We start from the raw sequence: 25,151 nt of genomic DNA on the forward strand, positions 1-25,151 counted from the left end.
GCGAGAGTTCACGGGAGCAGCGGGAGATCGGAGAGGCTAGAGGCCTATAAAGGCCCACACTCGGAGTCCGAGAAGCGAGAGTTCACGGGAGCAGCGGGAGATCGGAGAGGCTTGAGGCCTATAAAGGCCCACACTTGGAGTCCGGAGAGCGAGAGTTCACGGGAGCAGCGGGAGATCGGAGAGGCCAGCTGGTGCAGCTACAGCAGTGAGGTAAAAAAGAAGTAGAAAGAAATCGAAAGGTGACGTCAAAGCCAAGGGGGTAAGTGATTGGCTGGTGATTGGTAAGTAGTTTTTCTTTTTCTTTTCGAGATCAGCAAGTAACCTTTAGCATTGTTGTTGCCAATTTAAGTATATCTAAGGGTTAAGTCATGGCAGGACAGCTCGGACAGGTATTATGCTCCTCCTGTACTATGTGGGAAGTCAGGGCGCTTCTGGTGTCCGTGACGACTAAGTGTGCGGGAAGTGCATCTGGCTGTAGCTCCTGACGGACCGCTTTACGGCACTAGAGCTGAGGGTGGATTCACTCTGGAGCATCCACGATGCTGAGAATGACGTAAATAGCACATTTAGCGAGTTGATCTTACCGCAGGTAAAGGGTACACAGCTAGGGAATGGATAACCAACAGGAAGAGCAGTGCAAGGAAGGTAGTGCAGGGGTCCCTTGCGGTCATCCCGCTGCAAAACAGATACACCGCTTTGGGTACTGTTGAGGGGGATGACTCATCAGGGGAGGGCAGCAGCATCCAAGTTCATGGCATCATGGGTGGCTCTGCTGCACAGGAGGACAGGAAAAAGAGTGGGAGAGCTATAGTGATAGGGGATTCAATTGTAAGGGGAATAGATAGGCGTTTCTGCGGCTGCAACTGAGACTCCAGGATGGTATGTTGCCTCCCTGGTGCAAGGGTCAAGATGTCTCGGAGCGGATGCAAGACATTCTGAAAAGGGAGGGTGAACAGCCAGTTGTCATGGTGCATATAGGTAGCAACGATATAGGTAAAAAATGGGATGAGGTCCTATGAGATGAATTTAGGGAGCTAGGAGCTAAATTAAAAAATAGGCCCTCAAAAGTAATAATCTCAGGATTGCTACCAGTGCCACGTACTAGTCAGAGTAGGAATTGCAGGATAGCTCAGATGAATACGTGGCTTGAGGAGTGGTGCACAAGGGAGGGATTCAAATTTCTGGGACATTGGAACCGGTTCTGGGGGAGGTGGGACCAGTACAAAGCGGACCGTCTGCACCTGGGCAGGACCAGAACCAATGTCCTAGGGGGAGTGTTTGCTAGTGCTGTTGGGGAGGAGTTAAACTAATATGGCAGGGGGATAGGAACCTGTGCAAGGAGACAGAGGAAAGTAGAATGGGGGCAGAAGCAAAAGATAGAAAGAAGAAAAATAAAAGTGGAGGGCAGAGAAACTTAAAGCAAAAAGCAAAAAGGGCCACATTACACCAAAATTCTAAAGGGGCAAAGTATGTTAGAAAGACAAGCCTGAAGGCTCTGTGCCTCAATGTGAGGAGTATTCGGAATAAGTTGGATGAATTAACTGCGCAGATAGCAGTTAACGGGTATGATGTAGTTGGCATCACGGAGACATGGCTCCAGGGTGACCAAGGCTGGGAACTCAACATCCAGGGGTATTCAACATTTAGGAAGGATAGACAGAAAGGAAAAGGAGGCGGAGTGGCATTGCTGGTTAAAGAGAAAATTAATGCAATAGTAAGAAAGGACATTAGCCTGGATGGTGTGGAATCGGTATGGGTGGAGCTACTGAATACCAAGGGGCAGAAAATGCTTGTGGGAGTTGTGTACAGATCACCAAACAGTAGTAGTAAGGTTGGGGACAGCATCAAACAAAAAATTAGAGATGCATGCAATAAAGGTACAGCAGTTATCATGGGTGACTTTAATCTACATATTGATTGGTCTAACCAAATTGGTAGCAATGCGGTGGAGGAGGATTTCCTGGAGTGTCGTAGGGATGGTTTTCTGGACCAATATGTCGAGAAACCAACTAGGAAGCTGGCCTTCCTAGACTGGGTGATGTGTAATAAGAAAGGACTAATTAGCAATCTTGTTGTGCAAGGTCCCTTGGGGAAGGGTGACCATAACATTGTAGAATTCCTTATTAAGATGGAGAGTATATAGTCCTTACACAATACCACAAGTCCACACGAGGCACATTCTATGGACAAGGTTACTCTATGACCTGAACCTTTATTCACAGGACCAAGAAGTGATGACCCTGCGTGGGACCTCCCTTTTTATATACCTGGATGACCAGGTGAGGAGTGTCTCCCACAAGTTCACCCCCTGTGGTCAAGCTGTGCATTTCTCAAGTATATACAGTATTGCAGTGTTGTTGCATGAAGGTTACATACATGACATCACCTCCCCCTCAACATCTTATTGGGATCACAGGTTAAGTCTTTCGGGTGGTCTGCGCTCCCTCGTGGAGCGCCACAGTTGGAGCTTTGGCTGTTGAGCCTTGGCCTGCGTGTCTGTCCCCTGTGGTGATTCCGGCCTGTCCGGACTGACTGCAGGGATTGTGCATGCTGCTGAATGTTCTTGTTGCTCATTCACTGGCGGTGGTGTGAATACCATCTCATGATCTTCCTCAGGTTCCTCAGTGTCCATGCTGAAACTTTTTTTTACTTGGTCCAGATGCTTGCGGCATATCTGCCCATTGTTAAGTTTGACCACGATGACCCTATTCCCCTCTTTGTCTATTACAGTACATTCAAGCCATTTGGGCCCCAAAGCATGATTGAGAACAAATACGGGGTCACCAATTTCTATAAATCTCCCCCTTGAATTTCGGTCATGGTACTCATTTTGGGACTGGCGCTTGCCCTCAACAATGTCGGACAAGACAGGATGAATGAGGGACAGCCGAGTTTTGAGTGTACGTTTCATAAGGAGCTCCGTGGATGGGACCGCCGTGAGCGAGTGCGGTCGGGACCTATAGGCCAGCAGGAGGTGCGATAGGCGGCATTGAAGAGAGGGACCTTTAATCCTGAGCATACCTTGTTTTATGATTTGGACCGCATGTTCCACCTGGCCACTGGAGGCCGGCTTGAACGGTGCTGTCCTGACATGGTTGATGCCATTACCCGACATGAACTCCCGGAATTCGTAGCTAGTGAACCATGGGCCATTATCGCTAACAAGGATGTCCAGCAAACCTTGGGTTGCAAAGACCGCACGTAGACTCTCCACAGTGGTGGATGTCGTGTATGAATTCAAAATGATGCACTCGATCCATTTCGAGTACGCATCAACCACGATGAGAAACATTTTCCCCATGAACAAACCCATGTAGTCTACGTGAATGCGTGACCATGGCCTGGTGGGCCAGGGTCACGGGCTGAGCAGGGCCTCCCTGGGGGCATTTCCCAGCTGAGCACACGTCGTGTACCTGCGAACAGTGTTCCAGGTCTGAATCAATTCCCAGCCACCAAACGTGTGACCAGGCAATGGCCTTCATCAGCACGATGCCTGGGTGCTCGCTGTGGAGTTCCCTGATGAAAGCTTCCATGCCCCTCTGGGGCATGACTACCCGGCTGCCCCATAGTAGGCAGTCGGCTTGGATGGAGAGCTCATCCAACCGCCTGTGAAATGGTCTGACCTCCTCAGGGCATGCTCCGTGTGCGGGCGCCCAATCCCCAGTCAGGAGACATTTCTTAATCAAAGATAGGAGGGGATCTCTGTTGGTCCAGATTTTGATCTGGCGGGCTGTGATGGGGGAACCTGCGCTGTCAAAGGCATCAACGGCCATGACCATCTCAACGCTTTGCTCCGCTGCCCCCTCAGTGGTGGCCAGTGGAAGCCTGCTGAGCACGTCGGCTCAATTTTCAGAGCCCATCGCTGTATGCGAGCTGACGCATTGGCATTGACAGCCTTGCTGTCTGACAACAGGGATGTTAACGGCTTGTGGTCCATTTCTAATTCAAACCTCCTGACAAAAAGGTACTGGTGCATCTTTTTCACCCCATAGACACATGCGAGTGCTTCCTTCTCAACCATCCCATATCCCCATTCTGCTTGAGAGCACGACCTGGAGGCATAAGCCACAGGTCTGAGTTGCCCCTCAGCATTGCACTGCTGCAACACGCACCCAACCCCATAGGACGATGCATCACATGTCAGAACCAATTTCTTACAGGGGACGTACAGGGTCAACAACTTATTTGAGCAAAGTAGGTTACGCGCCCGATTGAAAGCCCGTTCTTGACAGTCCCCCCAAAACCAATCGCAGCCCTTACGCAGGAGCACGTGTAGCGGCTCCAAAAATGTGCTTAGGTTCGGCAGAAAGTTCCCGAAATGGTTCAAGAGTCCCAGAAATGAACGCAACTCCGATGTGTTGCAGGACCTGAGCGTTGTCGAATCGCCTGTTTTGGATTTGGTAGGCCGAATCCCATCTGCAGCAACCCTCCTGCCCAGAAGCTCGACTTCGGGAGCCAAAAACACACACTTAGGCTTCTTAAGTCGCAGGCCTACCCGGTCCACTCGGCGTAGCACCTCTTCCAGGTTGTGGAGGTGTTCCTCGGTGTCACGACCTGTGATGAGGATATCGTCCTGAAATACAATCGTTCCAGGAATGGATTTGAACAGGCTTTCCATGTTTCTTTGAAAAATCGCGGCCGCTGATCGAATGCTAAACGGGCACCTGTTGTAAACAAACAGTCCCTTGTGAGTGGGATGGTGGTCAATAGCTTAGATTCGTCGGCCAGTTCTTGGGTCATGCAGGCTGAAGTGAGGTCCCACTTGGTGAACAGCTTGCCGCCTGCCAGCGTGACGAAAAGATCCTCCGCTCTCGGAAGCGGGTATTGGTCTTGTAGGGACACCCGGTTGATAGTGGCCTTGTAGTCGCCACAGATCCTGACCGAGCCTTCCGCTTTTAGGACGGGAAGAATGGGGCTCGCCCAGTCGCTGAATTCAACGGGCGAGATGATGCCCTTTCTCAGCAAACGGTCCAATTCGCTTTCAATTTTCTCCCGCATCACATACGGCACAGCTCTGGCTTTGTGGTGCACTGGTCTGGCGTCCGGGGTGATGCGAATCACTACTTTGGTACCTTTGAACGTCCCGACGCCAGGTGGAATAGCGACTCAAATTGCTGTAGGACCTGTGAGCATGAACTTCGCTCCACAGATGACACTGCGTGCACATCCCCCCATTTCCAGTTCATCTCAGCTAACCAGCTCCTCCCCAACAGTGCGGGACCATTGCCCGGGACAATCCAGAGCGGCAGCCTGTTCACTGATCCATTGTGTGTGACAGCCAACATTGCACTGTCTAGCACTGGAATGATTGATTTGGTGTACGTCCATTATTGAGTCTCAATGCGTTCTAGTTTGGGTCTGCTGGCTTTGAGTGGCCATAGCTTTTTGAATTGTTGAGCGCTCATGAGCAACTGGCTGGCCCCCGTGTCCAGCTCCATGCATACCGGGATGCCATTTAATAGGACCTTCATCATCATAGGTGGCGTTTTGGTATATGAGCTGTGAACGTTCGCCACATGAACTCGCTGAACTTCAGCGTCCATTGATTTGCCCCATGTGTCATCCTGCCTCGCAGACCCCTCTTCTGGTCCCTCCACCTCGTAAATTAGCCTGGTCGCAGGCTTCCTGCACATTCTCGCTCAATGGCCAGTGAGGTTACAATTTCTGCAGGCAAACTGTTGAAACCTGCAAGTCCTAGCAGCATGTTTGCCCCCACACCTCCAGCATGAACTGAGATTCCCATTGGTGTGAACAAAAGAGCTGTTGCAAGGCATTCCTCGCTGATTGTCCCTTTGACTGCTCTTGATCACCCTGTTAGTGGGTGTCAATGGCCCCATCCCAGAACGCATTGTCCACTAGGATGGCGTAAATGTCCGTTCAGCCTGCCATTGTCTGTGTTGAAAGCCTGTTCTGGGGTCTATTGCTGCCTGGGGTGTGTCGAACTGCCTTTGCCTGCCTGCTGGGTTCTGAGTCATGTTTATGATGTTGACCTCCTGATCCATCGCCACGTTGGAGGTAGAGTTGCGTGCATATATTATCTTGGTTTCCTCCTCCCCCGCCATAAAAGTCTGAGCCAGCAACGCCGCCGCTTCCAAGGTCAATCCTTGGTCTCTATTAACTTTCTGAAAATCCCGGCATGACCGATGGCCTCAATAAAGAAATCCCTGAGCATCTCCCCCCTGCAGGCATCTGTGAACTTAGAGGCTGGCCAAGCGCCGGAGGTCCGCAACTAATTCCGGTATGCTCAGTCCTTCCCGACATCGGTGGGTACAAAATCTGTGTCGGGCCATGTGTATGCTGCTCGCCGGTTTGAGGTGCCCACCGATTAGTTTGCTGAGCTCTTCAAAGGTTTTGTCCGCCGGCTTCTTGCGTGCTAGCAGGTCTTTCATGAGCGTGTAAGTCTTAGGTCCACAGCTGGTCAGTAGATGAGCCCTTCGCTATTTGGCCTCTGCATCTCCCAGCTAGTCCTTCGTGACAAAGCTCTGCTGAAGCCTCTCAACGAAATCGTCCCAGTCTTCAACACAGTACCGTTCCTCTGTGCTACCGGTGGCCATTCTCGTGGGTCGTTAATTCCCGTTTCTCGTCACCACTGTAAAGTCCTTACACAATACCACAAGTCCACACGAGGCACATTCTATGGACAAGGTCACTCTATGACCTGAACCTTTATTCACAGAACCAAGAAGTGATGACCCTGCGTGGGACCTCCCTTTTTATATACTTGGATGACCAGGTGAGGAGTATCTTCCACAAGTTCACCCCCTGTGGTCAAGGTGTGCATTTCTCAAGTATATACAGTATTGCAGTGTTGTTACATGAAGGTTACATACATGACAGAGAGTAACACAGTTAATTCAGAAACTAGGGTCCTACACTTAAGGAAAGGTAACTTCAATGGTTTGAGGCATGAATTGGCTAGAATAGACTGGCAAATGATACTTAAAGGGTTGACAGTGGATAGGCAATGGCAAACATTTAAACATCCATGGATGAACTTCAGCAATTGTACATCCCTGTCTGGAGCAAAAATAAAACAAGGAAGGTGGCTCAACCATGGCTAACAAGGGAAATTAGGGATAGTGTTAAATCCAAGGAAGAGGCATATAAATTGGCCAGAAAAAGCAGCAAACCTGAGGACTGGGAGAAATTTTGAATTCAGCAAAGGAGGACAAAAGGTTTAATTAAGAGGGGAAAAATAGAGTACGAGAAGAAGCTTGCTGGGAACATAAAAACTGACTGCAAAAGCTTCTATAGATATGTGGAGAGAAAAAGATGAGTGAAGACAAACATAGTCGGATTCAGGTGAATTTATAATGGGGAACAAAGAAATGGCAGACCAATTGAACAAATACTTTGGTTCTGTCTTCACGAAGGAAGACACAAATAAGCTTCCGAAAGTACTCGGGGACCGAGGGTCTAGTGAGAAGGAGGAACTGAAGGATATCCTTATTAGGCGGGAAATTGTGTTGGGGAAATTGATGGGATTGAAGGCCGATAAATCCCCGGGGCCTGATCGCCTGCATCCCAGAGTACTTAAGGAAGTCGCCCTAGAAATAGTGGATGCATTGGTGATCATTTTCCAACACTCTACCGACTCTGGATCAGTTCCTATGGACTGGAGGGTAGCTAATGTAACACCACTTTTTAAAAAGGGAGGGAGAGAGAAAGCGGGTAATTATAGACCGGTCAGCATGACATCAGTAGTGGGTATAATGTTGGAATCAATTATTAAGGATGAAATAGCAGCGCATTTGGAAAGCATTGACAGGATCGGTCCAAGTTAGCATGGATTTATGAAGGGGAAGTCATGCTTGACAAATCTTCTGGAATTTTTTGAGGAAGTAACTAGTAGAGTGGACAAGGAAGAACCAGTGGATGTGGTGTATTTGGACTTTCAAAAGGCTTTTGACAAGGTACCACATAAGATATTGGTGTGCAAAATCAAAGCACATGGTCTTGGAGGTAATATACTGACATGGATAGAGAACTGGTTGGCAAACAGGAAGCAGAGAGTCGGGATAAACGGGTCCTTTTCAGAATGGCAGGCAGTGACTAGTGGAGTGCCGCAGGGCTCAGTACTGGGACCCCAGTTCTTTATAATATACATCAATGATTTGGATGAAGGAATTGAGTGTAATATCTCCAAGTTTGCAGATGACACTAAACTGGATGGCGGTGTGAGCTGTGAGGGGGATGCTAGGAGGCTGCAGGGTGACTTGGACAGGTTACGTGAGTGGGCAAATACATGGCAGATGCAGTATAATGTGGATAAATGTGAGGTTAGCCACTTTGGGAGCAAAAACGCGAAGACAGAATATTATCTGAATGTCGGCAGATTAGGAAAAGGGGATGTGCAACGAGACCTGGGTGTCATGGTTCATCAGTCACTGAAAGTGGGCATGCAGGTACAGCAGGCGGTGAAGAAGGCAAATGGTATGTTGGCCTTCATAGCTAGGGGATTTGAGTATAGGAGCAGGGAGGTCTTACGGCAGTTGTACAGGGCCTTAGTGAGGCCTCACCTGGAATATTTTGTACAGTTTTGGTCTCCGAATCTGAGGAAGGACGTTCTTGCTATTGAGGGAGTGTAGCGAAGGTTCACCAGACTGATTCCAGGGATGGCTGGAATGTCATATGAGGAGAGACTGGATCAACTGGACCTTTATTCACTGGAGTTTAGAAGGATGAGAGGGGATCTCATAGAAACGTATAAGATTCTGACGGGACTGGACAGGTTAGATGCGGGAAGAATGTTCCCAATGTTGGGGAAGTCCAGAACCAGGGGACATAGTCTTAGGATAAGGGGTAGGCCATTTAGGACTAAGATGAGGAGAAACTTCTTCACTCAGAGAGGTGTTAACCTAAGGAATTCTCTGCCGCAGAGAGTTGTTGATGCCAGTTCATAGGATATATTCAAGAGGGAGTTAGTTATGGCCCTTACGGCTAAGGGGATCAAGGGGTATGGAGAGAAAGTAGGAAAGGTGTACTGAGGGAATGATCAGCCATGATCTTATTGAATGGCGGTGTAGGCTCAAAGGGCCGAATGGCCTACTCCTGCACCTATTTTCTTTGTTTCTATGGTATTAACTGGACAGAAGAGGTAGGTAAAGGGGATAAGGGAATGGAGGTCCTACAATATGTACAGGACTCCTTTCTAACCCAATATTTAAAAAGCCCAACAAGGGAGAATTCGCTATTGGATTGAATAATGGGGAATGAGCCAGAGCAGATAAGAGAAGTAAAAGTAGGGGAACATCTAGGCAATAGTGATCATAATATAATGAGCAGGACTAAGGCACAGTTGATATTTGTAGGCTGACAATTCATCCCCATTTTCCGGAGGCAAACAATGTGTCCCCAGGCAAACAATGTCCCCGGAAGGATCTCTGGTTGAGGAAACTCATCCCCGAATAGAGCTATATTCATTCGTCTGCTGGTTGGCAAGAGTTGTATTTTAGCTTTATTTTTGGATAAACTGGAAAAATTCGATCTTTGTTTTTTTAAACACAAATGTACAGAAACCCCGGAGGAGAGATTCTTGTCCCATGTCTGGCCAGTTTAAGCTCAAGAACAGATTCCAGGAGCCCACTGAATGGAGGAGACGATGACGGCCCCGCCTTTCCACAATGCAACGCGGTTGACAAAAGACCCCATCGATAGCTCGGGCCGCACTACACTCTGGGGAATTGAGTCACCGGAGAAGCTGAGGGCACAGTGAGAGCTGTAAGTGAGTGGATTTACTTTACCTCAGAGATCAACATGGTGCGTGTCTTTTTTAAATAAGGCAAGCTCTACATTCTCCCACCAGGAAGAGGTTTCTGAAACCTTCTGAGACAGAGGGTGTTTCAAACCTTATATGGAAAATTTCAGTTTGTTTGGACAGATTTAAAATTGAGAAATTAAAAGTTAGGATATTCGGGGACGAGTTAGATGGTACAGCACTATTGCCAGAACATACACAAGATTTGATATTCAGTGTATGTAAAGTGAAAATGGTGTTGACAAAAAAGTGTAATTGCTGCTTTAATGACCAGCTTCAAAAGGATTTTGCATATTTACGACCAATTGGAAAAGAAGCAACTGTATTATATTCAATATGCCAGTGATTATGCCAGTCAGTATTTTCCATTTCGAGTGGAGACAGGACATTTATAAAAGTACATAAAGGTACCACTAAACATAAAGCTGCTAGTTCAAGTACTGTTACTGATTTTTTTTGCAAGTTGAGCCAACGCAGAGTGAGCAAGCAGGAATATTTGCATATCACACCATTAGACATAATCACAGTTTCAGGTCAATAGTCTGTACTTCCAATTTAAATAAAAATGTCACCCACCCAAAATTCTTATGAGCGCAGACAACGCTTGAAGCAACAGTTGCAAATGTTTTTTCTCCATGGGCAAATGATGAACTAATTGAAGACCTAAAAGATGTTCAATATTTGTCACTGTCTTTTGATGCATTGAATAATGGATATGTAAAATTGCTTCCTGTCTTGTTTCACTATTTCAAGGCTTGTAAAGGCAGTTCATGTGTGCAAACTAAACTTATGGATGTTGTTGAACTTAACGGAGACGTCAGAACTTTTTGCAACGGAGATAATAAATAAAGTTGTGGCATTGTCAGCAGATAACACAAACAAAAACTTTGGCAGCCTGCACAGACATGGAAGAGAAAATGTGCACAACAAAGTAAAGACAAGCTTAAAAAGGGAAGTGATAGGCCCTGGATGCCTTGCTCACATCATGCATTAATATGCCCAATCTGCAAGGGATGCAATCCCAGTAGATGTTGAGAATATTCTAATTGAAATTTTGGATATTTTCATATGTTCATTAGTTGCATGAATAGATTTTGTGAGTATATGGGACAAGATTATCTGAATATATTAGGATACAGTAATGTCAGGCTGTCAATGTTTCCTGCTTTAGAGAGGATCCTTCAACTTTGAGTCATTGAAGTCAATTTTGTCAGAGGAAAAGTGCTCAGCAGGTCTTCACAAAATGTAACAAAATCTGGCTTGCTTTTATCCATGCAAACATGCAACCTTTTCATGACATAAGCATTTCGCTTAAGGGCGATGATCGCTGTGCAGTCGAATGGATCAACTGGGCCTGTATTCACTGGAGTTTAGAAGGATGAGAGGGGATCTCATAGAAACATATAAAATTCTGATGGGACTGGACAGGTTAGATGCAGGAAGAATGTTCCCGATGTGGGGGAAGTCCAGAACCAGGGGACACAGTCTAAGGATAAAGGGTAAGCCATTTAAGACTGATGAGGAGAAACTTCTTCACTCAGAGAGTTGTTAACCTGTGGAATTCCCTGCCGCAGAGAGTTGTTGATGCCAGTTCATTGGATATATTCAAGAGGGAGTTAGATATGGCCTTTACGGCTAAAGGGATCAAGGGGTATGGAGAGAAAGCAGGAAAGGGGTACTGAAGTGAATGATCAGCCATGATCTTATTGAATGGTGGTGCAGGCTCGAAGGGCCAAATGGCCTACTCCTGCACCTATTTTCTATGTTTCTATGTTTCTTTGAGTCAGACGATATCTTAAACAATATCAAAAAGAAGCTGGTCAAAGTCAAAATTACCTCCAGTCTCCTTCCAACTAATCTATCAAATTGCTTCAGAATTGTAATCACTTCTATCAAATCACCACTTAATCTCTGTTCCAATGAAAATAGCCACAATTTTTCAAGCTTTTCTTCACATTTGTATTTCCTTATAGCAGACTAATCTGCACTATACCCTCTCTATTCCCTCAACATCCTTCCTATCGCGTGGAAACCAAAACTGCTCCCAATACTCCAACTAAGAAAGACACATCAACAAATGAGTTTGGTAGGTGAAGGTACAGATTATTTATCCCTAGAAATTTCATAGATTGTTTTGGCTGGATGGAAATGCTGTGTTTTTCCACCCTCTGAATCGTTTAATAGTTGGGGCAGGTTCTCCGCATTTGCAACAATTCAATAGATGCTCCGGCTTCACTGAGGAGGCAAGAATTGAGCAGCACCCAGCCACTCTGCGGACGCACTCAAAGCCCAAATCTGGCCGTAGAAGGCAAGTTAAAACTTTTAGACAACAGCCTCAAGGAGGACCATCTAGAGTTCATGGTGATGGAGGTCAAAAGCCACCTTGAAATTAATGGGCTGAATGGCCGGCTCCCGCTCCTAGTTCTTATGTTGATCTCAAGAGCCTCTCAGTAAGACTCAGCTACCTCTCCTCTTATCATGGACACACCATCGAAAAGATTAATTAGAAGAGAATAACATGCACACACTGATAGAATAGAAAAGCAGCAAGAAAACAACTACTAGGTTCAGGGATATTTATTTGGATTTGGAAGAATAATGAAGAATAATGAATTTAGCACATGGTATTTTGTGTTAGGAACTTTCATCTGGTATAAGTGTTGAACTGGACGGAGGACTGATGTCACTGGGACAGAGGTTCTTTATTCTGGGATTGTAGTTACTATTACAGAAATTTGTGGGTCAAATGGTCAGATGGTGGGAGGAATATGGTGCAGTAACAGACCAAGGTCTGTCAGGAAATATATTCATTAACTAATGTGGATCCAGCTGCTTGCAAGATGGAACTAACTTATCCTTTTCCAGCTCCTCAGGTTCTTCCCCTCTTGAAGAGTCTGGCAGCTGCTCCTCCTGATTCTTGCCTTAATCAACAGCCAAATAGAGCAGCATGCAGTACTCAGTGATGATGCTGGACACTTTGGCCGGTTGATATAGCAGGATACTCTGATTTATCCTGGCACCACAACTGTCTTTTCAGCATGCCTATCATGTGCTCTATGATGGATTTAGTGAAAGCATGGACTTCATTGTACTTTCTCTTGTGCTGCAGTATAAGGAACGGCACAGGGAGGTCATGAGCCAGGGCAACTGTGTGTATGATCAGCCTCCCAGGAACCAGTCTTTCACTCGGTGAGTATCTGCAAACAGCGGGGTTACTGTTAACTACCTGGGAACAAAGGCATAGTTTGTGCTGCCAGGGCATCCTGCAAGGTGTTAGGGTGATGGTCACACACAATCTACACATTGAGGGCCCAAGTTTCCACACGATAAAAAACGGGCGCCCCTCCGAGCAGAAAAAAAACGCGCTATTCTCGAGCGCTTTGCAGCTCCTTGTCTGTTTGGCGTGGCGCCCAGGGGGGCGGAGCCTACACTCACGCCGATTTTGTAAGTGGGAGGGGGCGGGTACTATTTAAATTAGTTTTTTTCCTGCCGGCAACGCTGCGCGTGCGCGTTGGAGCGTTCGCGCATGCTCAGTGTGAAAAAAAACATTGGCACTCGGCCATTTTTGTAGTTCTTTGTAGCTGTTTAATTTTTGAACTTTTTTTAATAAAATCACATTGCCATCAGCACATCAGCACTGAGGCTACCCTTCTCACTGTCTCCTTCCCCTCCCCACCCTCCGCGGCAACAAACGGCTGTCTCCTTGCCCTCCCTCCCCTCCACAACAACAAACCGCTTTCTGCTCCCCCCCCTCCCCCGCTCAGCGGCACGAACAGCTTTCTCCGCCCCCCCCCCCAACGGCAGGAACGGCTTTCTCCCCCCCCCCCCCGCTCAGCGGCACGAACGGCTTTCTCCCCCCCCCCCAGCGACACGAACGGCTTTCTCCGCCCCCCCCCCCACTCCCGCTCAGCGACACGAACGGCTGCAGAATTCTCCCTGGTTGAAGCACTTTCACACAGGTAGGAAGATGGTTTATTTAATCTTTTCTTTGCTTATAAATGTTTATTCAGGTTGGATTTATTTGTATAATATTTGTAGAAGTATAAATAAGGATTTATTGTAGAATTTAATGAGTTCCCTTCCCCCCCCCCCTCGTTCTGGACGCCTAATTTGTAACCTGCGCCTGATTTTTTAATGTGTAGAACAGGTTTTTTCAGTTCTACAAAAATCTTCACTGGCTCCATTCTACTTTAGTTTGGAGTACGTTTTCACTGTGGAAACTTTCAAATCAGCGGCCGGACATGCCCCCTTTTGAAGAAAAACTTCTGTTCCAAAGTAGAACTGTTCTACCTGACTCGAACCTGACTCGAACTGCAGAAAAAAAAATGTGGAGAATTGCGATTTCTAAGATAGTCCTAAAAATCAGGCGCAAATCATGTGGAAACTTGGGCCCTGAGAGTGTACAACCCCTTCCTATTCATACAGTTGCCACTCCTCTGAAAAAGAACATAAAAGCCTAGATCCATGTCATTGATCACTCCCTGGAACTTAGGGAACCCAACCAGCCAAATTACTGGTTCTTGGCCTAGGTTTTGGGTTCTGATAAGTGAGAGGGCAGATCAAATGACTCCCTGCAGATCCTGAAAGCCCTGAGAAGGTGCCTCCTGTTCCCAGACCCCAAGTGTCTGAAGGCTGGAATGGAGAGCTCTCTCCAAGCCAGGGCCTCCAGGGTTACTGCCTCCTCCTTGCAAGCTGATGTTGGGGGAGGGGAATGGGGTGGGGGGGGGGGTGGTGGAGGATGGTCACATTCTGAAATGAAGCTGCACAATTCTATTGATCTCTTAGAGGAAAAACTTTCCCAGCGATGCTGCATATGAAGCCAGTGAACGGAATCAAGACCCGTGTCATCTGCCTCACGTTCTGGGGGAGCACCTTTAGTAGCTCCACGTGTTTATCCAATATCCTCCTTTTCATTATAAGACCCATGAGATCAGAGTCCAGTGCCTCCACAGACAAGGGAAGGCAACTCCACAGACTCCACTGTAGCCAAATCCTTACCCTAATCCTCCAGCTGCCTCGTGCTCAAGTTACAAGATCCTCATCCCCACTAGCTAGATGTCCCAGGTGAAAATCTCTGAGCTGGTGATGGGAGAAAGAAGACAGATGACAAAGGTGATGTAATGACTTACCTCATCCAGTACATCATTGATTAGTTTTAATGCCAATGGATCGGTGTCATCAACGCCAGGTGTTTCTAGAAACTCTTTCCCAATCAAAATCTTGCATGGAGCATAAACCTCAACGGTTTTCAATGCTGCTATTTTCATATTCTGCAGAGTTCTCTCTTTATTAGGTATTTTCTGCATGGTTATGTATTCCTGCAGTTTTTCCTGTATGAGCAATTTCAAATGGGTCATTTTAATAATTGAAATTCAAAAGACATTTCCAACACACAAGTGCCAGGTAATGACCATCTCCAACAAGCGAGAGTCTAACCACCTCCCCTTGACATTCAACTGCATTACCATTGCTGAATCCACCACTATCAACATCCTGAAAGTCACCATTGACCAGAAACTTAACTGGACCAGCCACCTAAATACTGTGGCTACAAGAGCAGATCAGAGGCTGGGATTCACCTCCTGACTCCCCAAAGCCTTTCCACCTTCTACAAGGCACAAGTCAGGAGTGTGATGGAATACTCTCCACTTGCCTGGATGAGTGCAGCTCCAACAACACTCAAGAAGCTCAACACCATCCAGGACAAAGCAACTTGCTTTATTGGCACCCCATCCACCATCTTAAACATTCATTCCCTCCACCATTGGTGCACCGTGGCTACAGTGTGTATCATCTATAAGATGCAATGCAGCAACTCGCCAAGTCTTTTTCGACAGCACCTCCCAAACCCATAACCTCTACCACCTTGAAGGAGATGGGAAGCAGGCGCATGGGAAAACCATCACTTCCAAGTTCCTCCCCAAATCACACACCATCCTGACTTGGAAATATATCGCCGTTCCTTCATTGTCACGGGGTCAAAATCCTGGAACACTCTCCCTAACAGCACTGCCAGAGTACCTTTACCAAACGGACTGCTATGGTGGCTCACCACAACCTCCTCAAGGCCAATTAGGGATGTGAAATAAATGCTGGCCCACATCCCATGAACGGAAAAAAAAATTCGTACAATAGGCATTATGTCCAGACAGATCTGTCTAGTCTTCAGCTCTGACATTTCCCAATTAATTTTGTATTATCATGGGGGAATTTTTCACGTCTCTGCTCCCAGTATGGAGCCTCACTAGATAAGAGCTTGGACCTACAGAGAATTAGACCTAGTGTTCTAGCCCAGCTCCCACCCTATCACCAGTCTAGTGAGGCTCCACAATGTGAATACTGCTGCGCAAAATTACTCCCCATATGGATTACTAACGTGAACATTTTTCCCCACGTTCCAATAATGGAGAAATCATTTCTACAAGTTCCAGTCAGTAACCTCCAGCAACGTGTTAGCTTCATGCAATTTTTAAAATATTCAACCCAAGGGCCTAATCTTTAACCTTAAGACATCCTGCCCTTTTCTCAAATTCTGTCACAGTATTCCAGTAGAAGAAAAATAAAAATAACATTTGAGCATATTTTATATTGGCATTGGCTAAATGTGACAAACCATACCCTAATAAATATGCGATCCTTCATTACATCTTCTCCATCGCCCATATAATACTCTGAAGTTCCAGCCAAGTCCTTTACACCTTGATGAAGTTGAATGCGCCCTGGATTTTCAATGTTCTGCAATATATTCTTCAAACAACACAAGTTAAATCAGACTTCCAAAATGGCTGAATCTATATTTAAATCAAAAATAACCAAGGTATTTTTAAAACTCGCTACCTGATCAAAAGTGCAATCTGAGAAGTAAGTAGTGAGAAGACAGAATAGCTTCTCTAATGCTTCACGAGAAGTGTTTCTTTGGTCTTCTACCACACCCATGTCATCATTAGTACCTGTCAGTTAAACGAAAAACGTATGATCATTAATGGTCGTGAATAGAGTTACAGACTGGACTATTTACCCAAATAGAGTTCACTTAAATATCCCAGAAATGAAATGCAAGAACATCTGTGTCTGTTGAGTTTCATGTCTGCCAGGCATTTGGGCCAAATGGGACAGACACTAGGGGTAAAAAGTTGTTTCTGCACTTCAGCCCATGTCATAGGGGTTCAAATACATAATTCCCTGAATGTGTGAGTGTAGCTAGATATAGTACAAGTGTAAATGAGTAATAATGAATTAATACAAGATACTGAGTAGGCTAGAGTAGTGTGCAGTTTTGGGCACTCCATTATAGAAAGGACTCGTAGATCCACCAGGATGGGAAACTATAATTACGAGATATTTGGAACTATTTCTCGTGGAGCTAAGAAGCAGAAGAGGAGTTACAATTGAGGTTTTCCAAATTATGAAGGGCTTTAACAAAGTGGATAGGGAAATATTGGGGTGAATATTGTGACACCTTTCTAATTGAAGCCTATGTCGATGGCAAATGGTTAGCCCCATATTCCCGATATAGGACTGTAATAAGTGGACGACGTGCGTGGTGGGGACTGTACATTTAGTTGTTGTTCTCTTCTCCCCAATCTTCCCCTTTGCTTGCTTCAGCCCTAATAATGGCTCGCCTGTATTTTATTTTCCAATCCTATCAAACAGCTTACACCGAAATCATTAACCTGTTCTTTCTCTTTACAGATGTTGAAATACCAGTATTTGCAATTCTTCATTTAATTTGTACTTGAACAACTTCACCTTTAAACCTACACTTCCAACAAGTCACAACTGTTGCAAAGGGAACCCTTCTGAGTTCTACCTATGCTTGCCTACTCATAGAATATATGGAGCATTATAGCTCAAGTCCTGGGCCTAGAAATTCAGCACCCGTCATTTGGGAGCTACGGGTGACGAATTGGGACCAAAATGGCTTCTGGGCAGTGCGCACACATTTCTGGTGCGGGCCATGCAGAACGCTATCTTGCTGAGGATGGTAGGGCAGTCGTTAGGAGCCTGCTCTAGAAGTATTGTAAGTAGGAAGATCGTGGCGTCAATCAGCGTGCAACCTTGATTTGACGGCAGCCCTGCCATTTTTGTCATTATCGCTGGAGTTAATGCCTTGTGTTAACTTCGCACAGCTGAACATGAATTCAGCAGCAGGAAGGAACCCCACGCCCCCAACCGCCCCCCCGCCGCCACCACAGTGCTATTTAAATGGATCATCAACAAATTTCAGGTAACTTGCTTTTTGATTTCTACTGGCACTGTGTAAGTTTATGGAAGTGTTTGGGGCTTCTAGAGTTATTTAAAGTTGGAGAGGTGAGAATGAGTGCTTTTGCAAGTGGAGAAGCCCTTGCTGCTAACTTCAAGGGTTCTTGTCACACCATTTGCTCCCAGTCATGGGTGCTCTAGTTGTTATCACCCTTGGCCTGCAGCATGATAGGGAGATGGAGCAGAGGCAGAAAAGAGGACAAGCTGCTCGCAAAGGGAGGAGAAGGAGGGAGAGAAGGGCTCTCAGAAGGAGACTTTACCAACTAGGGTCTTCCGAGAGCAATTCTCTTACTTCAACCTGAGCGAGTGTATGGGACATCTGCACTTTACGAAGAAGGTGCACACAGAACGCCGCCATTTCTTGCAACCAGACCTGCCGCTCACTCCATGGCAAGACAAGGTCTTCTTAGGCGGTCCCTCGTATCGAGGATGACTTGCTTCCACACCAAAAAGGGATGAGTTCACAGGTGTTTCAATGAAGGGCCTGACATTCCAGGTCCCGAAATACATATTGAAGGGTAGAAGATGCCTGTGCATGGATTTTTTTAATTTGCGATGGCCGTTGCACATCAGGAGAAGGGCGACTGGATTGAATGTCACCAAAATCAAGGTCGCTGAATGGAGCGGGAGCAGGTACAGCAGGAGAGGCGGCAAGGAGCAGAGGAGTGGCGCGGTCGGGGCGAAGGAGCGGCGAGAGATTGTAGAGCGACGTGATCGGGGCCCAGGAGAGGAGAGAGCTCAGGGGCAGCACAGGCCAGCCCACACTGCGATATGTGTGCGCACTGGGTCCGTGCAGGAGAGCTGGTCTCCAGTCGTCTTGGTTAATCGTTGCCACTGGAACAAGACCTAGCTCTGTCAAGCCCATGGTAAAAACACTGCTGCCACTGGCTGTAAAGGTGACCATGGCCTTGAGTTTCTTCACATCAGGATCCTTCCAGGTTAGAGCAGGCAATATCTGCAACATCTCACAGTTTGCCGTCCACTGCTGCACAAGAGAGATGACAGAAGCTCTTTATGCGAGGGGAGGGGACTTAATTAACCAGAAAGAAGCAAGTGGAGCATGCACGTGGCTTTGCCAGGATAGCGGACTACCCCATGGTGCAGGGCATCATCGCTTGAACGCACGTGGCTTTGCGGGCATCACATATAAAGGCTGAGATAGAAACATAGAAAATAGGTGCAGGAGTAGGCCATTCGGCCCTTCGAGCCTGCACCGCCATTCAATATGATCATGGCTGATCATGCAACTTCAGTACCCCTTTCCTGCTTTCTCTCCATACCCCCTGAGCCCTTTAGCTGTAAGGGCCACATCTAACTCCTTTTGAATATATCTAATGAACTGGCCTCAACAACTTTCTGCGGTAGAGAATTCCATAGGTTCACTATTCTCTGAGTGAAGAAGTTTCTCCTCATCTCGGTCCTAAATGGCTTACCCCTTATCCTTAGACTGTGGCCCCTGGTTCTGGATTTCCCCAACATCGGGAACATTTTTCCCAGCATCTAACCTGTCCAATCCCATCAGAATTTTATATGTTTCTATGAGATTCCCTCTCATTCATCTAAATTCCAGTGAATATAAGCCTAGTCGATCCAGTCTTTCTTCATATGTCAGTCCTGCCATCCCGAGAATCAGTCTGGTGAACCTTTGCTGCACTCCCTCAATAGCAAGAATGTCCTTCCTCAGATTAGGATACCAAAACTGTACACAATATTCAAGGTGTGGCCTCACCTCTACAACTGCAGCAAGATCTCCCTGCTCCTATACTCAAATCCTCTCACTATGAAGGCCAACATGCCATTTGCCTTCTTCACCGCCTGCTGTACCTGCATGCCAACTTTCAATGACTGATGTACCATGAAATCCAGGTCCTGTTGCACCTCCCCTTTTACTAATCTGACACCATTCAGATAATATTCTGCATCCCTGTTTTTACCACGAAAGTAGATAACCTCACATTTATCCACATTATACTGCAATTGCCCACTCACATAACCTGTCCAAGTCATCCTGCAGCCTCTTAGCATCCTCCTCACAGCTCACACTGCCACACAGTTTAGTGTCATCTGCAAACGTGGAGATATTACATTCAATTCCTTTGTGCAAATCATTAATGTATATTGTAAATAGAAACATAGAAAATAGGTGCAGGTGTAGGACATTCGGCCATTCGAGCTTGCACCGCCATTCAATGAGTTCATGGCTGAACATGCAACTTCAGTACCCAATTCCTGCTTTCTCGCCATACCCCTTGATCCCCCTAGTAGTAAGGACTACATCTAACTCCTTTTTGAAAATATTTAGTGAATTGGCCTCAACAACTTTCTGTGGTAGAGAATTCCACAGGTTCACCACTCTCTGGGTGAAGAAGTTTCTCCTCATCTCGGTCCTAAATGGCTTACCCCTTATCCTTAGACTGTGACCCCTGGTTCTGGACTTCCCCAACATTGGGAACATTCTTCCTGCATCTAACCTGTCTAAACCCGTCAGAATTTTAAACGTTTCTATGAGATCCCCTCTCATTCTTCTGAACTCCAGTGAATACAAGCCCAGTTGATCCAATCTTTCTTGATATGTCAGTCCCGCCATCCCGGGAATCAGTCTGGTGAACCTTCGCTGCACTCCCTCAATAGCAAGAATGTCCTTCCTCAAGTTAGGAGACCAAAACTGTACACAATACTCCAGGTGTGGCCTCACCAAGGCCCTGTACAACTGTAGCAACACCTCCCTGCCCCTGTACTCAAATCCCCTTGCTATGAAGGCCAACGTGCCATTTGCTTTCTTAACTGCCTGCTGTACATGCATGCCAACCTTCAATGACTGATGTACCATGACACCCAGGTCTCGTTGCACCTCCCCTTTTCCTAATCTGTCACCATTCAGATAATAGCCTGTCTCTCTGTTTTTACCACCAAAGTGGATAACCTCACATTTATCCACATTATACTTCATCTGCCATGCATTTGCCCACTCACCTAACCTATCCAAGTCACTCTGCAGCCTCATAGCATCCTCCTCGCAGCTCACACTGCCACCCAACTTAGTGTCATCCGCAAATTTGGAGATACTACATTTAATCCCCTCGTCTAAATCATTAATGTACAATGTAAACATCTGGGGCCCCAGCACAGAACCTTGCGGTACCCCACTAGTCACTGCCTGCCATTCTGAAAAGTACCCATTTACTCCTACTCTTTGCTTCCTGTCTGCCAATCAGTTCTCTATCCACATCTATACATTACCCCCAATAGTTTTGCACACTAATCTCTTGTGTGGGACCTTGTCAAAAGCCTTTAGAAAGTCCAAATACACCACATCACTGGTTCTCTCTTGTCCAGTCTACTAGTTACAACCTCAAAAAATTCTAGAAGATTTGTCAAGCGTGATTTTCCTTTCATAAATCCATGCTGACTTGGACCGATCCTGTCACTGCTTTCCAAATGCGCTGCTATTACGTCTTTAATAATTGATTGCAACATTTTCCCCACTACCGATGTCAGGCTAACCAGTCTATAATTCCTTGTTTTCTTTCTCCCTCCTTTTTTAAAAAGTTGGGTTACATTAGCTACCCTACAATCCATAGGAACTGATCCAGAGTCTATAGAATGTTGGAAAATGACCACCAATACATCCACTATTTCTCGTGCCACTTCATTAAATACTCTGGGATGCAGACTATCAGGCCCTGGGGATTTATCAGCCTTCAATCCCATCAATTTCCCTAACACCATTTACTGACTAATAAGGATATCCTTCAGTTCCTCCTTCTCGCTAGACCCTCGGTCCCCAGTATTTCCGGAAGGTTATTTATGTCTTTCTTAGTGAAGACAGAACCAAAGTATTTGTTCAATTGGTCTGCCATTTCTTTGTTCCTCATTATAAATTCACCTGATTCTGATTGCAAGGGACCTACATTTGTCTTCACTAATCTTTTTCTCTTCACATATCTATAGAAGCTTTTGTAGTCAGTTTTTATGTTCCCGGCAAGCTTGCTCTCATTCTCTCTTTTCCCCCTCCTAATTAAACCCTTTGTCCTCCTCTGCTGAAGTCTAAATTTCTCCTAGTCCTCAGGTTTGCTGCTTTTTCTCGACAATTTATATGCCTCTTCCTTGGATTTAACACTATCCCTAATTTCCCTTGCTAGCCACAGTTGAGCCACCTTTCCCGTTTTATTTTTACGCCAGACAGGGATGTACAATTGCTGAAGTTCATCCATGTGATCTTTAAAAGTCTGCCATTGCCTATCCACCGTCAGCCCTTTAAGTATCATTCGCCAGTCTATCCTATCCAATTCACGTCTCATACCATTGAAGTTACCTTTCTTTAAGTTCAGGACCATAGTCTCTGAATTAACTGTGTTACTCTCCATCTTAATGAAGAATTCTATCATCTGATGGTCACTCTTCCCCAAGGGGCCTCGCACAACAAGATTGCTAATTAATCCTCTCTCATTACACATCACTCAGTCTAGGATGGCCAGCTCTCTCGTTTGTTCCTCGACATATTGGTCTAGAAAACACTCCCTTATACACTCCAGGAAATCCTCCTCCACCGTGTTGCTACCAGTTTGGTTAGCCCAATCTATATGTAGATTAAAGTCACCCATGATAACTGCTGTACCTTTACTGCATGCATCCCTAATTTCCTGTTTGATGCCACCCCAACCTCACTACCACTGTTTGGTGGTCTGTACACAACTCCCACTAGCGTTTTCTGCCCACTGATGTTCCGCAGCTCTACCCATACAGATTCCACATCATCCAAGCTAATGTCCTTCCTTACTATTGCGTTAATCTCCTCTTTTACCAGCATCACTACCCCACCTCCTTTTCCTTTCTGTCTATCCTTCCTGAATATTGAATAGCCCTGGATGTTGAGTTCCAAGCCTTGGTCACCCTGGAGCCATGTCTCCGTAATCCTAATTACATCATTTCCGTTAACAGCTATCTGCGCAGTTAATTCATCCACCTTATTCCGAATGCTCCGCAGTGTATCGCAACCCCAAAAGTTACAACTCGCTCAATGTGCAGTTGGTGTGCGACCACGCTCAGCACATCATGATGGTGAATGCCCAGCATCCTGGCAGCATTCTTGATGCTTTTATTCTGTGCCAGTCTGCTGTTTCCTCAGCCTTTGAGCCACCAAGAAAACACCAAGACAAACCAGAGGTTGGCTACTGGGTGACAAGGGCTACCAGTGCCACGTACTAGTCAGAGTAGGAATCGCAGGATAGCTCAGATGAATACGTGGCTTGAGGAGTGTGCACAAGGGAGGGATTCAAATTCCTGGGACATTGGTACCGGTTCTGGGGGAGGTGGGACCAGTACAAACCGGACAGTTTGCACCTGAGCAGGACCGGAACCAATGTCCTAGGGGGAATGTTTGCTAGTGCTGTTGCGGAAGGGTTATGCTAATATGGCAGGGGGATGGGAACCTATGCAGGGAGACAGAGGGAAATAGAATGGGACAGAAGCAAAAGATAGAAAGAAGAAAAATAAAAGTGGAAGGCAGAGAAACCCAAGGCAAAAATCAAAAAGGGTCACATTGCAGCAAAATTCTAAAGGGGCAAAGTGTGTTAAAAAAACAAGCCTGAAGGCTCTGTGCTTCAATGCGAGGAGTATTCGTAATAAGGTGGACGAATTAACTGCAATTAATGAATATGATATAATTGGCATCACAGAGACATGGCTCCAGGGTGACCAAGGCTGGGAACTCAACATCCAGAGGTATTCAACATTCAGGAAGGATAGACAGAAAGGAAAAGGAGGTGGGGAAGTGTTGCTGGTTAAAGATGAAATTAAATTAATGCAATAGTAAGGAAGGACAAAAGCTTGGATGATGTGGAATCTGTATGGGTGGAGCTGCGGAATACCAAAGGGCAGAAAACGTATTGGAATAAAAGCCACCCCAAAGCAAACATTCCAATCAAACTATATCCATTTCTCCATCCAATATTACATTAAAAAATCAACCATTCACCCTTGTGCATTCCCTTAGTGCCCATCTTGCACGGAGCTCTGCCTATCCCAGTGCTCCTACATTGTGCTACCCCAGTGGATGCAGCATGGTTGTTGAAAGGCTGCTAATTTTCAGTGGGGGAAATGCAGATGACCTTGCAGGCGACCTCAAGGAGCTTTGGGCCTAGTAGGCCTGGCTTTCTACTGCACCACCTTGGCATGGGCAGCAGCTGTCTGGGCTGACAGGGAACAGCAAGGGCACTGCAGGAGTAGCAGTGGTGGGAGGACAAATGCTGTCATCCTGAGAGAGGACAGCAGGGTCGGCCTCCACAAATCCATTGCCACTCCCCCGGGGCAGCACCTCAGCAATCCTAGTAACCTGTTGGAGAACAAACTGCTGGACTGCTATGGCACCCTGCAAGCTCCTTTCAACACTGGAGGAGAGGTGAAAGAGGAAGAGAGGCTGCAACTGAGACAGCCGCTTTCTGCCCGGGCTCTACGTGAACAAATAAGCCACAAGCGATACCTGTAACTTCAACCACAACTCCCCATTCACCAACAGTCCCACACCCTTTACCTTTCCTGTCACTGTCCGTAACATCCTCCTCTTTCCCACAATGCAAAAATAAAAGCCAACACAAATTACACATTCCAATCCAAATTTATAAATTAAATCTGTTATGTGTGTAAACATTATAACTGTATGAGACTTGCCACCAGAGGGCGCACCTGTTGGGCGGCCCAAGGGTCACCTGCATACCTCATGCAAGCGAGTATAAAAGGTTGTCTGCCATGCTGTTTTGGCACTCTGGAGTTTTATTAAAGAGACTAAGGTCACATCAGTTTAAGCTCACAGTACTCAGTCTTGTGGAGTTATTCTAAACATAACAATTGGCGACGAGTAACAGATCGCGAACTTTCACGTGGTTATGGCCGCCGTTGGTATTCTTGAGCGATTTGTAGAGGGTGATGATTGGGAAGCCTTCGTTGAACGTCTCGACGAGTACTTCGTGGCCAACAAGCTGGATGCGGACAATAAAGCGATCAAGCGCAGCGTGATTTTCCTCACCGTTTGTGGGTGTACAACATACGGCCTCATCAAACATCTGCTAGCACCGACAAAACCAACGGAAAAGACTTATGCAGTGTTGTGTACGCTGGTTCAGGAATACCTCAA

At 46.3% G+C, this 25,151-nt stretch overlaps 1 protein-coding gene across 5 annotated transcripts in view; it reads right to left on the reverse strand.

The window, feature by feature from the left end:
• Positions 1-25,151, reverse strand: part of LOC139243544 (uncharacterized) — a 333,845-nt gene that overhangs the window by 175,840 nt on the left and 132,854 nt on the right. For all 5 annotated transcript variants that reach the window (XM_070870793.1, XM_070870792.1, XM_070870790.1 and 2 more), the window contains 3 exons: positions 16,595-16,707; positions 16,376-16,504; positions 14,887-15,087 (listed from right to left, as the gene is read on the reverse strand). In XM_070870793.1, coding sequence (XP_070726894.1) covers positions 14,887-15,087; positions 16,376-16,504; positions 16,595-16,707 — 443 coding nt within the window. The remainder of the gene's footprint in view (positions 1-14,886; positions 15,088-16,375; positions 16,505-16,594; positions 16,708-25,151) is intronic.

Source organism: Pristiophorus japonicus, chromosome 2 (genome assembly GCF_044704955.1).
Source record: "Pristiophorus japonicus isolate sPriJap1 chromosome 2, sPriJap1.hap1, whole genome shotgun sequence".
In the NCBI taxonomy this organism is placed as follows: Eukaryota; Metazoa; Chordata; class Chondrichthyes; family Pristiophoridae; genus Pristiophorus; species Pristiophorus japonicus.